Genomic DNA, 13312 nt, shown 5'->3' with positions numbered 1-13312 from the left:
AATGAGACAGACAAAACATCCACTGAGCAGAGTGACTGTCATTCCCGGGTATTTTCACCCCATGCTGAGCAGGATCACCACACAGAGACAGTGTTTGCCTCAGAAAGGGGTTAGCCAGAACAGGTGGCTGAGGACATCCCAGGGCCAGCTGAGATAGCAGGGAGGCAAGAGGCTTCTCCTGCCTCTTGGCAGGACACAGCTGCCCCCAGCCCCACCTCAGCCTGGCAGAGGGAAAGAAACTCCAGGGAAATCACAGGAAAAGAGCAGGATGTATTTTGACACTAATATCAGTGGGCAGGAAAATTGCCCACTAATAAGGGGAATCTTTCTTATTTTTTTTCCCCCTCACAAACAAGCAGGTTTTCCCCACAGAAAATTTCAGGGGGGTTGTGTCTTATGTTACTGCTTTTGATCTAAATGATGTGGGGCTGGTTCTAAAAAGGAGAGTCCCTCAGCTCTGCATGAGGTTCTAAAAGCCTGCAAAATCAGCCACTTACAAATCCCTGCTCACAGCCTGAGCCTTTCTGGACAGTTCTGATCAGCCCCCTGACAGGCAGAGATTGCTGTCCCTCTGCACTGGTGTGGAGCAAGCAGAAGAGTGGGGATATTTCCCTGTTAAGATGCCAGTAAAAGTGGCAAATAGACACAAGCATTACTGTTTGCTTGCAAGACAATAGCTGTTCATTTGGAATACAAAATCCCTGGTGTGTAATTGAGGTTTTACACGAGTCAAAGGCAAAATGCACAGTAACTTCAGCACAGCCATACAGAGACCAGAGATGATATCGATCAACAGAGGAAAACTCTCCACTCCCTCTGGGTGTTGCTGCTGAGGTTTCACCAGAACCAAACTGAAACACAGCCAAGGAAGAGGGTGTCAAGTCCACGACAGAACAATGGCTTGCTCAGACACCTCTTGGTGGAGGTGCCTCTGCTGGGGGAGAGAGTAGGAGTGAAAAAACAATCATCAGTTACCTTTGGGCGCTTCCATTCAACTTTCCTTGGTGGTGCTGACTGATAGAAAAGGGACCCATCTGAGGCTGGAAACTCAGGATCTTCGAAGAGCTGTCTCTGCTGGATACACTGCCCTTTCAGCTCGTGGTACTTCTGATCTCTGAAGAGTTGCACTGATGAAGGCATAGCTCCCTGTCTAGGTAAAATGAATATTGGCTTGTACAAATTACAAAGGCTCCTTAAAGTCCATAGATGATACCAGTCATTAACACATATAACTTGTTTCAAAGGAGATTACTGATTTATTTAAAACAAAGCAACCCAGATTATAAATTAGATTATGTTAAAGTAGTATACTAGAAAATTATAAAACCCAAAAAGATCCTATATATAAGGGCCATATTTTTGTCTGAACTGAATTCTTATCAGGAAAGAGTCCAGATCAGTCACAAACCCAGCATTTTTCTTTGTCTGATTGATTTGTAAGGTAACAGAGCAGGGCTTGGCTCTCAGTCTGCACCATGTGTGAAGGGCTGGACCATCTTTCTGTCATACATTCTTCTTCTGGCCACTAAAGCTCTAATTATCTTCTCCAACTCTTATGTCTAAAGAACCCAAACCAGATTTCTATGGTTTTCCATCTCAATTTAAGTGAAAATATTTTGGTTTGTACTATTGTCTTTGAACTTTATGTTACATTTCAGGGAACTGAATTCCCAGAAGTAGCAAATAGTTGCAAATAATTGGTGAGAGTTTAACATACTTTAGAAAGCACAACAACACTAAAAAAAAATGAAAAAATGTGCTCTCAGGACTTAATTCCCGGAGTCCTGATTATCTAACCTGACAAGTTTATGGTTGCAGCCACAGAGCTCAAATAAATTGCTTTAAAACATTTTACAGTTGAGAAATAAACTACAGAAACCATTCAGGATAGTTTGAAGTTTGGAAGACATGAGGGATATTATCTCTCCTTCAAGAAAGGGAGTGGTGAGCGCATCTGAACTTACTCTGGAAGCTCCTCTGTGTCAATTCCTCTTCTCTTCCTTCTGGACACAGGTCAGAGATTTATCTCCCCTTCCTTCAGTTATCTACAGCAATAAAGACAAATGCAAGTTGTCCTATGTCAGACAACTATGTCCTATGTCAGACCATAAGAATTAACCAGCACAGCTGCTCTGGAGCACAACACCACATCATCCTGGCAGCCCACTTGCTGTGTCCAGTTGCAGTGTGATCAGCTGGTGCTCCTTAAGCCATTTGCAGCATGAATTGGATGAGATTCCACACATTTGCAGAAAAATTAAACCAAGGCTTTGCAGGTGTGAGCACAACAGGAGGAACACAGAAGAGTAAGGAGCAACACTTGGAAATGTCAAATTTATCATGGTCTTTGTTCTTCTGAGTGAAAGATACCGTAGCCTGAGTAGTCTGTGGATGGGTTCAACACCTTCTCTTTCTCCCTTTTTCTTGCCCTCAACTCCCACCTCCCCTCTCCCATCCCAATAAATCAAATGGTAGTTCAGTGATGAGAAATGTTGCTCTAATACCTTCACTAATGGGAATGAGGAGAGTATTCAGGAGTGTTCTTCTACCTCTCTACCATTCTCTCTGCCCATAAGCATAAGCACGGCCAGATTTCTGCCAGCAGAATCTTACACAGCAAAGTGATGGAACAAAGAACCAGTTTATTCTTGATGTTTTGAGCAGGCAAATCCTTCAAATGCCAGATCATTCCCCGTCCTTTCTCAGGGCAAAAATCCAGCTATAAATTTTGCATACATCAGGACTGTCATGACTTTGAGTAAAATCTTGATGCTGCTGGAATGAGTGGAAAAAATCCTACTCCTTCAGCCAGGCCCTTCCAAAAGTGGACCATGAAGTCCCTTGGTGACTGTGTAATCCAGCTTCAATAAAGCAAAACTACACTTAAAACTACACTGATAGTATGGCATTTTTAGCAAATTCCTTTTTCTTAAGGGCTATTTCACAAGAGCATGGAGTGACAGGGCAAGGGGGAATGGGTTCAAACTGCAAGATAGTAGGTTTAGATGAGATATTAGGAAGAAATCCTTCCCTGTGAGTGTGTTGAGGTCCTGGCACAGGTTGCTCAAAGGAGCTGTGGCTGCCCAATCCCTGGAAGGCCAGGTTGGATGGGGCATTCAGTGGAAGGTGTCCTTGCCCATGGAAGGGATTGAAAGTGGATGGTCTTTAAGGTCCCTTCTAACCCAGGCCATTCCATGATTCTGTTATTTTCTTTTCAATTATGTCTCTCAAATAAAAAAAGTCAGAAGGCATCTCACTTGGCAGGTAGCCTCCCAAGACAAGGTAAATAGACTTGCTTCCCCCCACAAACGGATTTTTCAATTTCAAGTGCAGAACAACTTGTTAATTATACAGAGATAGCTCAGGGTCCACAAAATATAGTTTGACTAATTTGGGTGGGATAGAAATTATTTTATGATAACTGGCATTCTCGCCTATTAAAAATTCCCCACAAGCTAACTAACAGTCTAAACTGAGCCTATTTGTTTTTAAAATAGCCCCTGGGTGATAAGTTTTCCAGCTGTCACTGCCTAATTCATTGAGATAGGTCTTTAATGACCTCATTCCCCTGCCCTTTCTCTCTCGCTGTCTGCCGGACTGGAATGTGAGTCCTTCCAGGATTAACACCCCATTACACAACAGCCAGTGTCCTGGCACTGCACGGAACGTGGTGATGAAGCACAGCACGTGAAATCAGGCTGCTGTCTGCTCACCCTGGGCTGCACAGGGCAGTGCTCACCAAGGGGAGCTCACAAGGAGGAGGTTTCTCCTGCCCGGCTCTTAACCTGCCCCTCCCCACGCTCCCTGTGCCATCCAGAGCACACAGTGGAGTGCATGTCTCAGGGACTCAGGCTCCTGGGGCTGCCCAGCCTGGCTGCTTCCCATCCACCCAGGAGACACTGAGCTCTGGAGCTGAAGTCCCATCACCGTCTGGAAAACCAGTAGGAACCCAATTTCGCAGGAACCCAAAACTGCCTTTTTTAAACACAGCAAAAGTATCTCTTTCTTGTTGGAAAGTCCACAGTCAAGAGTGTCAGTGCAGTTTCTATGCAACAGCCTGGTGGTTTGAGCCCTGAGGATGGAGGACCACAGCTGAGCCCTCCTATCCTGGGGTGTTCACCTACCAGGACGTGGCCTGAGGCAGACAGCAAGCACTTGGCTCCCATTCCAAGATTTTTTTTTTGAAGCAGCTCCCAGTTTTTGACCCTCAGTTGATCAGTGAAGCTCCCAAAATAAGATCCACGCTCCCTCCTCCTTCCTCCAAGTCACGGTGCACAGCAGCACAGCTTCCCCTGCTCCACATCAGCAGCTTTACCCTGGTTCAGCTGGCACTCCCAATGCACAGCACTGAGGAAACACCGGGCAGGGCTTGGCAGCCCCTCTGTCCAGGGCTGCCTGCACTGCCATGTGATACAGAATGAGCTGAGCACAGTGCAGTGAGGGCTAAGAAACACAGTCCTAAAAATACCATACCCCAGCTCAGAGACACTCTTACTGCTCTGCAGTGAGAAAGGGACCACTCCAGGGGAGGGACAGAAGACAGAGGAAGAGGGAAAAAAACAACCCTGAAGAGTTCTACAGGTCAGCCATTCTTATATTTTTTGTTTATTCCCTCACTATATACAATTACAGTTTTGCTTTTAATCTTTTCCAGCCTCTGAGCTGAGCTCCCCAGGACTTCTTGTCTCCAGGCAGAACAACTCCACAGCTGCCCTCAAGGTTCCTACAGCACCTGTGGTATCAGCAGAAGTACAGGAGGTCCCACATCTCTCAGCTTTCAACCTCTGAGCTTTAAAGTCTTTGTCTGACCCTCTGTTTTACCAGAGTGAGTTTCCTATTTTGATTGGAAAAAGGGTTTCAGTGGAAGAGTGAAGCTGAGTCAGTGCAGAGTCCCCTCCTGAGCCTGACCACGGAACAATTTCATTTTTACTTACAGTTTATACTCAGAAATCCTTCCCCCATCAGAGCCAGCCAGAGCACAACTAAATCACATTCAACACAGCAGCAAATACCAGCTCCTGGCCTTACAAGCAGCCATAAATTAAAGAGACATTCACTTGAAATCCAGGTCCTCACCAGAGCATTAAGATGAAATTCAAGTGTTACTTCAGTTATCCAACAGTGTTTCTTTATGCTCACATTTTCCTTTCTTAACTTTTCTCTTTCCCAGCTGCTGCATGGAAGATCCACAACAAACAACACTGACTTACTGTCCAGACAGGTGTGTGAGGGATAACCACACCCTCACTTCCCCTGGATTCATGCAATAAGCACACAAAGCTGAGCAAAAGTCATGTCCCCTCAGCCGGTGTTTTTAACTCTGCGTAACTAAGTGACAGGCAGGGTAAAAACTCAGGGAGGGCAGTTATCGCAGCTGTTAAGCCGAGCACACCCCCACAGCGAGCCTGTGAGTGTGCCAAGCATCCCGCCCACTCCCATTCCAGCCAGAGGGGTTCAGGAACAGCGGGACCAGTTTTGCCTTAACCAAACCCAGCACTCTCAGTCCCGGAGGCGAACGCTGCCAAGCAGCTGCGGAGAACCCTCGGTGCCAGATGAAACTCCTCTGCAAGGAGGAGGCTTGGTGTGTTGTAACACTTAACATTTTATCACACACCCCACTTTTTCTGTTCCAGCTGCAAAACTCAAAGGAATTTCCATGCACAGCACCAGGACTACAAGGACAAAGTGCATTTCCAGCCAGGATTTAAGGTCACAGTTGGACACAGCTTTGAACATGAAACTGCTTTTCCGGAGGTGGATACTGAAATCAAGCTGCACAAGTTCAGGCACACCCCAGCCTCAGGACCACATTCCTGCTGGTTCAGGAGCCCCCATCTGGGAAGACATTGGAGGGATGCCAGAAAGGATATACAGAGCATATGCCACGCTCTGGGGTGGCATCCTAGGCTAGGAGAGCTGGGGCAGTTCAGGCAGGAGAAGAGAAGAGGCTGGGGAGACATTATTGCAGCCTTTTAGTACCTAAAGGGAGCTTATAAAAAAGAGAAAGAGTGACTTTGTACGCAGGCAGAGAGTGGAGACAAGGAGGAGTGGTTTTAAGCTGAATGACAGGAGATTTAGATTGGATATTAAGAAGAAATTCTTGGCTGTGAGGGTGGGGAGGCCCTGGCACAGGTTGCCTGGAGAAACTGTGGCTGTCCCATCCCTGGAAGTGTTCAAGGCCAGGTTGGACAGGGCTTGGAGCAACCTGTGCTAGTGGAAGGTGTCCCTGCCCATGGCAGGGGGATGGAACTAGAGAACCTTTAAAATCTCTTCCAAGCCAAACCATTCTGTGATTCCATGAACCCAGTTTTAAGATTATTACCCATTTGCAGGTACCAAGCTTGCTTTTGTTTCATGCAAGCAGTCTCCTCACCAGTAATAACAACCACCACCACCTGGTTTCCGAGTTTCTCTTTTGTGCCTGCAGTTGTGGGCCCATCTTAACAAGACACAAAAACCTTTCAGCTCTAAACTTTGCTCCTTCGAAACTTACTTCTCCTCAAACCTCAAAGCCACTGTTTGGTCTATGAGAGCAAAACAAGGACTCAAGTATTTCACTGTTTGCAAACATAGTTTAATATTTTCCCAAACATCTCTTCCTCAAAACACATAGTTTACTTCAGAGCAATCAAGTCAGTAAGTGCCTCCAAAAAGCAGCCCTGCAGCCTAAAGCTTTAAATTACTCTGAACTGGTTTTCTGTAAAACCAGAAAACTGTAAAACTGCCAATTAAAGGCACTTCCAGAGCTCCATCTGGAAAAGGTTATTGCCCTCTCTTCCTGTGCAGAATGATCACAGGTCCTTACAAAGCAGTGACTTTGCAAATCTGTATTAAGAGTGCAGGGAAACTTAAACCAGTTTTAAAGCTTCCACTTCACATACTCTATGGTTTCGTGATCTTGGCTGTTCCACTGCTACCTCTGCAGAAGAAGCATCTCTTCTGGAGAAATTTACTCATTCAAATTCTTTAAACAACACACTAACTTCTCTGAGAAGCTTTATGCTGGACTGAGTGTCCTCTCTTCCTCTGTGTTAGAGCCAATATAAAAGTATAAAGTCAATGTTAAATCCGTGTCGTCTGTATGTGCAATTACATTAGTCAGAACATACTCAATTTGGGTCAAATTTGCTGCACAGGATAGTTTAATAGCAGCCTGTCCAGTATTAATGGCTGTGGTCTCAGGGCTTCCCAGTTTTTTTGGATGGCAGTGTTATCCCTGATGGTGCAAAACACCAAGTTTTTATTGTGTGCTCTGGCGATACCATGATTCTGCAGCATTAGCCCTTCTTTCAGTTTTTTGGGTTTTTTTTTGATTTTTTAACAAAATAAGGTTAATTTGACTATTTTATGGCCTCTGTAAGTTAGTACTTTAGTAGGCATGTAAAGATTTCTCTTTTAGCTCAGCTCAAGAATTGCCTACGGGAAGGAGACACAAGCATTTGCCTTTTTATAGAAACAGGAAGGTACCAACATTGTTCTGCTGTGCAGTTTTGCTACACTTAAAATTGAGAGAGGCAAACACATATTTTTGTCTGAGAGTATCTGCCCATATCCTATCACTTCTGTGAAGGAATGTGGGGGAGAGTAACTGGACGTGAGAAACAGGACTGGCCATAACCTGTTTGCTTTCAGAGATGGCATCAAGGCCTGGCAGGATCATCTGGCTATAAACCAAAGCTTTCTACAATAAAATTAATTACAGTACTTGATTTGCAACACCACAGAGCTTAACCAGGCTTTTCTTTCGGGTCTCACTGGGACCCAGGGAATTTCTCCAGCACCTGAGCTGTGAGCCAGAATGCAGATTACACTGTAAAGCCCATGCAAGACAGTGCAGAGGGTGGGTGCTGGTTCAGGACCAAGCTTTCCATCCCCTAAGCCCAGGAGTGAAGCAAGAGCTCTGCCAGGAACCTGCTGTTGATTTTCACAGTTTGTTCTCTCTCCCAGCCTCTCTGTCTCACTAGTTCCTGGTGAGATAAAATGTAAACCCCTTCTGACCCCTCAGGATGGGAGTACAGGAGTCATGGCTGATGCTCTGCAGCCCTTTGGGGTGTGAGGTGCTGGCTATCCATGTGCTGCAGCCCCTCATCCCACAGCAAGAAGTCTGGCTGTTCCAGCCTTCAGGGGCAGGAGCTGAGGGTGCTGGGACTGACAGGTGGGGCAAACAGCAGCTGGGAAAAGCTCCCCTTGCAGGTGATTATGCCCAAGGGCGAACAACTCCATCTGGTGTGAGCAGAAGCAGGCTAGATTTGTAGAGCTGATGGTTAGGGGCGTGTGGGATCCTTACAGCTTGAGAACTGAGCAAAATCAACATGCCTGTGATTGCTAAGTGGTACACTGCTGAGTGGTCAAAACTACTCAAAGTCCTGGCAGAATGCACTCAGAGAGGGTAAACACTGGCTTGACTCCCTCTCTCCCCTCCTTGCCTTCCCTGTGAGAGTTTATCCCAATGTGAAACAGCTTTTTGACATTTTCTCTCTCCCCTTGGGCAAAGGCAAAGACTTAAAAAGGAGTGGAGTTAGCAGCAGAGCAGGCTGCTTCCTCTACCTGATTGGTTTCTGGGTGAAACCTTCAACTAAATGCTGAAATTCTTAGAGACCATTGCAAACAGAGATAAAAACCCCGTGGCTCCTTTCCTTCAATTCAACTAAATGCCACAAGGACCAGGCTCACCTTCCCCTGCTATGCACCTGTCAGAGACTGAAATGGTTGATGATTTATGCATTCTAGGAGACTTTTGCAGGCTTTTGACTTGCATGATACCTCTGATGAGCAGTCGGGCCCCTCCCTCCCTCCAGTGCTGAAGGTGTGAAGTCCTGAAAAGGCAAGAGCTGAGCTTGCAGGCTTTTGACTATTGATACATCTGATGAGCAATCAGGACCCTCCCTCCCTCCAGTGCTGGAGGTGTGAAGTCCTGAAAAGGCAAGAGCTGAGCTTGCAGGCTTTTGACTATTGATACATCTGACGAGCAATCAGGACCCGCCCTCCCTCTGCTAAACTTGAAAGGCGGGAGCCAGGCGAGACACAGCAGCTCTCTTGCGCAGGGCCCAGGGAGAGGTTGGAGGCTCGAGGCATGGCCCGTGACACTGACTATGGATATGATAATTCATAACTTCTTGGAGTGTGGGGGCTTCCCTCCTTCACCCCCAGCAGATCAAGACCACCACTTCAAGTGACAGACATGGAAGCTGCAACTATCAAGTTTCATCGCTGGATCCCGTGGGCGGTGACTATGGACATCTGTCCACTCTCAACTTTTCTTTCCCTTACTCTCCCTTGCTCTTATCCTGCCTTTCTCTCCCCTATGCATTTTTCTCCTCCCCAGAAAGGTTATGACAGCACCCAAAAATGTTAACTTACCTATTGATTATGACAACACCCAAAAAATGTTAACTTACCTACTGATTCAAAATTGTTAAAATAAATCTTATCAATATATGTTTTCATACACCGATTATTTAGTGTCGTTTCACTTTAATCCACCCCAAAGGAATTTTTGATAAAACCTGGGTTACCCCCCCCCCCTCTTTTCCTGGGGCGGGTCGTAACAGCACCCTGCCCATGTTGGTCCCCAGAGGGGAGCCCCACAGGTCTCTGCCCACACCAAACACACAGTTACTGCTCGGCCAGTGCTCCCAGACTGCTCTCAAAAAACAGCACATGCTGCCCCACTGCCTTCAGCCAAACTGGGTTTTCACAACTGTGTTTTGTGTGGCTCCTGGTCCTGTCCACACATGACAAATAAACTGCTGGAAGGTCTCTTGCACCAAGACCCCGAGGGACTCAGCCAGAGGCACAAACTTGTTTGGCAGCCACCAGCTCTGTTCTGCTGATCATGTACTAAATTAAGAGCACCCAAAGTCCACGAGCTATAAGCCCATGATGCACTTCACAGTTTAGACATTAAGCAGTAGCTTGAGACAATTTTTTTACACTCTATCTCATTCTCAAGGCCCCAGTGTTTTGTCTCTGTCGCCAGTGCAGATGTTTAAGTCTCTTGCTAGGTCTTGGCCAGCATTCAGAAGTTCAAAACCCTCTGCAAATCCGGACTGTGAGGGTCTCTGTCCCCAAGAGCAGCGGGGTGATGGTACAGGATGAACACGTGGCACTACAGACCAACACCAGCACATCTACCTGCAGCTGGCAAGCAAGATTAAAATGCTTTTCCAAACAACTGTGCACCAGCACCATGAGGATGTGCCCCTTTTCCAACAGGTCTCAAGAGCAAGTACTCAGGGTGGTCCTTTCTGTTTCAGGACAGCAATTGCCACCCGTTCATTTTATGTCGCACTTTGTCTCTCTGGTGAGAGGAGAGAATCCTGTGTGTATTGCACAGGATCCAACCTCAGCACAGCTTGATCCTTCAGCTAAACTGATACAAATTTTCTCTTTAGTGAAGACACGAAGTGGCTACGGGACACATTTTTAAGGCAGACGGGATTTTCCAAAGTGCACAGGTGACTGCACGCTTCAAAAAAACCTACCTTCAGTGGCTTCCATTATAGCCTTGGGATCAGACACTTTTTCAACTACCTCAGGGAGGTGCAATTCTAGTTTGATTTTTTTTTTTTTTTAAAGAATTTAGTACAGTAGATGCCAATTGTTACAATTACCATTAATCCAGACGAGTTATATATAACAAGCTCTGAAGAAAATGTCAACAGCATTGTCACTTGATTCATTCAAGCCAAGCTTTCGTGCTGGAACCACAGGAAACAACTTTCTTCAGAATTCTACAGAATTCTGCCTTTTCATAAAAGTCAGTTAAAAAAAAATTATTGCAAATTAATGGTTAACTCCTTATCAGACCACTCCATTATTTTATATATCCACTTATCAATTATTTTAGACACGGTATAAAAATCTCTCCTTCACTAGAAACAAAACAACCAAGAAATTTCACAATGAAAGACTCCACAGCGAGAACTGATAGTATTTTGGAAGACCAGAGACAGTATGGCAAATGGAATTATAAGAGCAGAGATCAAATCACATTTTATCAGTCTGGCCCCTCTGTTTGGAATAACTGTTAATGATGGGTGTAGAGATGACTAATGTGAAACTGGTTATCCCAGAAGAAAGGAGAGCACCCATGCCTTGGCAATAAATCCTGTAATAAAGCTAAGAGTTAGTATAGAGTTGAGATGTGACTTTCTGAAAGAAATGTACATTAAACAAAATCAAAAAGTAATCAAAATCATTTTCTCACTGTGCTGGCTGAAACACCTGTTCCTGCTGACACAGAGAGTTTTCATCCTGGTGATAAAGGTGCAAATCTGGTGAATGGCAGTTTTCAGGTTGCCCCTGGCACTCACCTGGGTGAGGTCAGACCTTGCTCGGGGCACATCAAACTCCAGAGTGGCTCCTGCAAACACTGATCCCCCAAAGCCTTAACCTGGAATTCTCTGGACTGTACCACGATCACATCTCCAGCGGGGGTGGTGTCGGGATGCCCCTTCCAGGGATGTCACAGGGACCCAAAAGGCAGAGCCTTGTGCACTCCTGACAGACAAGCTGCCTGTGAGCTGTGACTGCGGCTGTAACTGTGAATGAACTTTTAAAGGAGGAGATGAAGCCAGGCTGTTTGGCAAGAGCTGCAGGAGGGGGATTTTTTTCTGTAGGGAAAACAGAACAGATTAATGTGCATCACGAAAAAAAAAAAGTTACATTCCTTATTAGGCTGCAGAGCGTTCCTCACTTGCGTAAAGCCACCAGTATCAGTGCCTCTGCCTCTGTCCCTCCTGACACACCCGCCCAGAAGAGTCCCACACAGCTTTCATGGGATTCAGCTGGATGGGGCAGGAGATGCAGCAGAACCCAGCGGTGGCTTCGTGCCCAGAAAATAATACATTTTCTCTGTGCTGTGGCAAAATAAAATGTAGGACACAAAGAAATTCTCAATAAGAAATGGTTTCGGCAAAACAAACTTCTCCCCATTCTTTCCTCAGCTTCAATTTCCTTTTGGGTAAATCCTAAACATCTGGATTAATTTGACTCGAAATTTTTCTCATTTGAGGACAATAACACTCTTATTTTACCATTATGTGGCTTTTATTCATACTTCAGTAAATGTAGGCCAATTTTTAAACAGGAACCGTTTCGAAATGCATTACAAAATTTCATCTATACCAGTAGTTTTAAATATTCTCCCCAGTTTGCTTCCTCCATTTAATCTTCATTTTAGCATAACTTGTCATAAGTTTCCAAATAGGTCCATTCCTTTTCCTAAACATTGCTATTGAGCAAATCTCTTATTTGGCTAGAGGAATTTGGATCTCAGGGGATGAGTTACATTCACAAAGTACCCTGAAGATGATTAAGTAGTATTATAAATTTTGGTACTGCAAAGTTTGCTGCAGGACTGTTTGCTCATTTACCCCAATTCCTTTTGAAGGCACATTGAAATTTGGAGTGAGAGGCCCTGGAAGCTGCCACTACAGTTTTAACATCTCATGAGTAAAAAAGGTCCTATGTACTAAGGCCACGTGTTTCCAATTCATGATTGAGTAAGTAGACTGAAGTTTAAATCATAATAAAAAACTGATGCCCACCTATATATTACACACATGGTGTGATTCATTTGCACAGATGAGGGAAGAACATGAAAAACCCCACATGAGTACAAAAAAATTCCAGTCTGCAAGCTGATAATAAATATTCCCAGCTTATAAAATGTGTTCTCACAGTATCTGCCTTTGCTTTGATCCAAGGTGGAACAAAACCATGAGAACTGTTTCATATAAGTGATGTAATCCAAGAATTGTAATGGATTTTGCTGGGCTGAGGAGGAGCTCTTGCTGGAATTCTTGTCAGAAGCAGGAATTCCTTTGGACAGGCAGCAAGGTGAGCCACAAGGGTGGCAACCAGTGGCAACCAGACAGCTCTGGTGTGACTGCAGAGCTTGTATTTCAGTGGGGCTATGGCCCAGCACTCAGAGACATGCTCACCCAGACAGTGAAAAAAGATCTCACTTATTATGGGCAGTTTAACCTTACAACATTACCCCTGAAATCCTTGGATGATCCCTGCAGCCTTTAGCTTCCTTGTTGGTGTCCTGAGCATCAGCATCATCACCACACACTCCTCTAGGCTGGTTTACATCCATGACTTTGCCGCATTTCCCAGTGTCCCCAGTTTTCCCACTGCTCTCTTGCACAGCCTGTGAAGATCCCCTGAGCAGTGCCCCACCACACTCTCCACTGCTCTGAAGTTGCTGCTTTCCAAACCTCCTTCATCCCGCACCCTCATCAGGCAGAGCAGAGCCCAGAGCTGTCGCTGTGTGTAAAGACACACCACAGAGCAGATAAAAAAC

At 45.4% G+C, this 13312-nt stretch overlaps 1 protein-coding gene across 1 annotated transcript in view; it reads right to left on the bottom strand.

The window, feature by feature from the left end:
• LOC135421723 (calpain-5-like) overlaps positions 1-11426 on the bottom strand; it is a 55021-nt gene extending 43595 nt beyond the window's left edge. Inside the window, exons 1-3 of the mRNA XM_064670405.1 lie at positions 11316-11426; positions 1965-2045; positions 976-1150 (exon numbers count right to left, since the gene is read on the bottom strand). Of these exons, the coding sequence (XP_064526475.1) occupies positions 976-1140 (165 nt within the window). The 5' untranslated portion in view covers positions 1141-1150; positions 1965-2045; positions 11316-11426. The remainder of the gene's footprint in view (positions 1-975; positions 1151-1964; positions 2046-11315) is intronic.
• Between the last annotated feature and the right edge of the window lie 1886 nt (positions 11427-13312).

The sequence above is a fragment of the Pseudopipra pipra genome, chromosome 13, assembly GCF_036250125.1.
Source record: "Pseudopipra pipra isolate bDixPip1 chromosome 13, bDixPip1.hap1, whole genome shotgun sequence".
Lineage (NCBI taxonomy): Eukaryota > Metazoa > Chordata > Aves > Passeriformes > Pipridae > Pseudopipra > Pseudopipra pipra.
The sequence above is the reverse complement of the archived record's forward strand: the minus strand, read 5'-3'. Positions and strand labels throughout refer to the sequence as shown.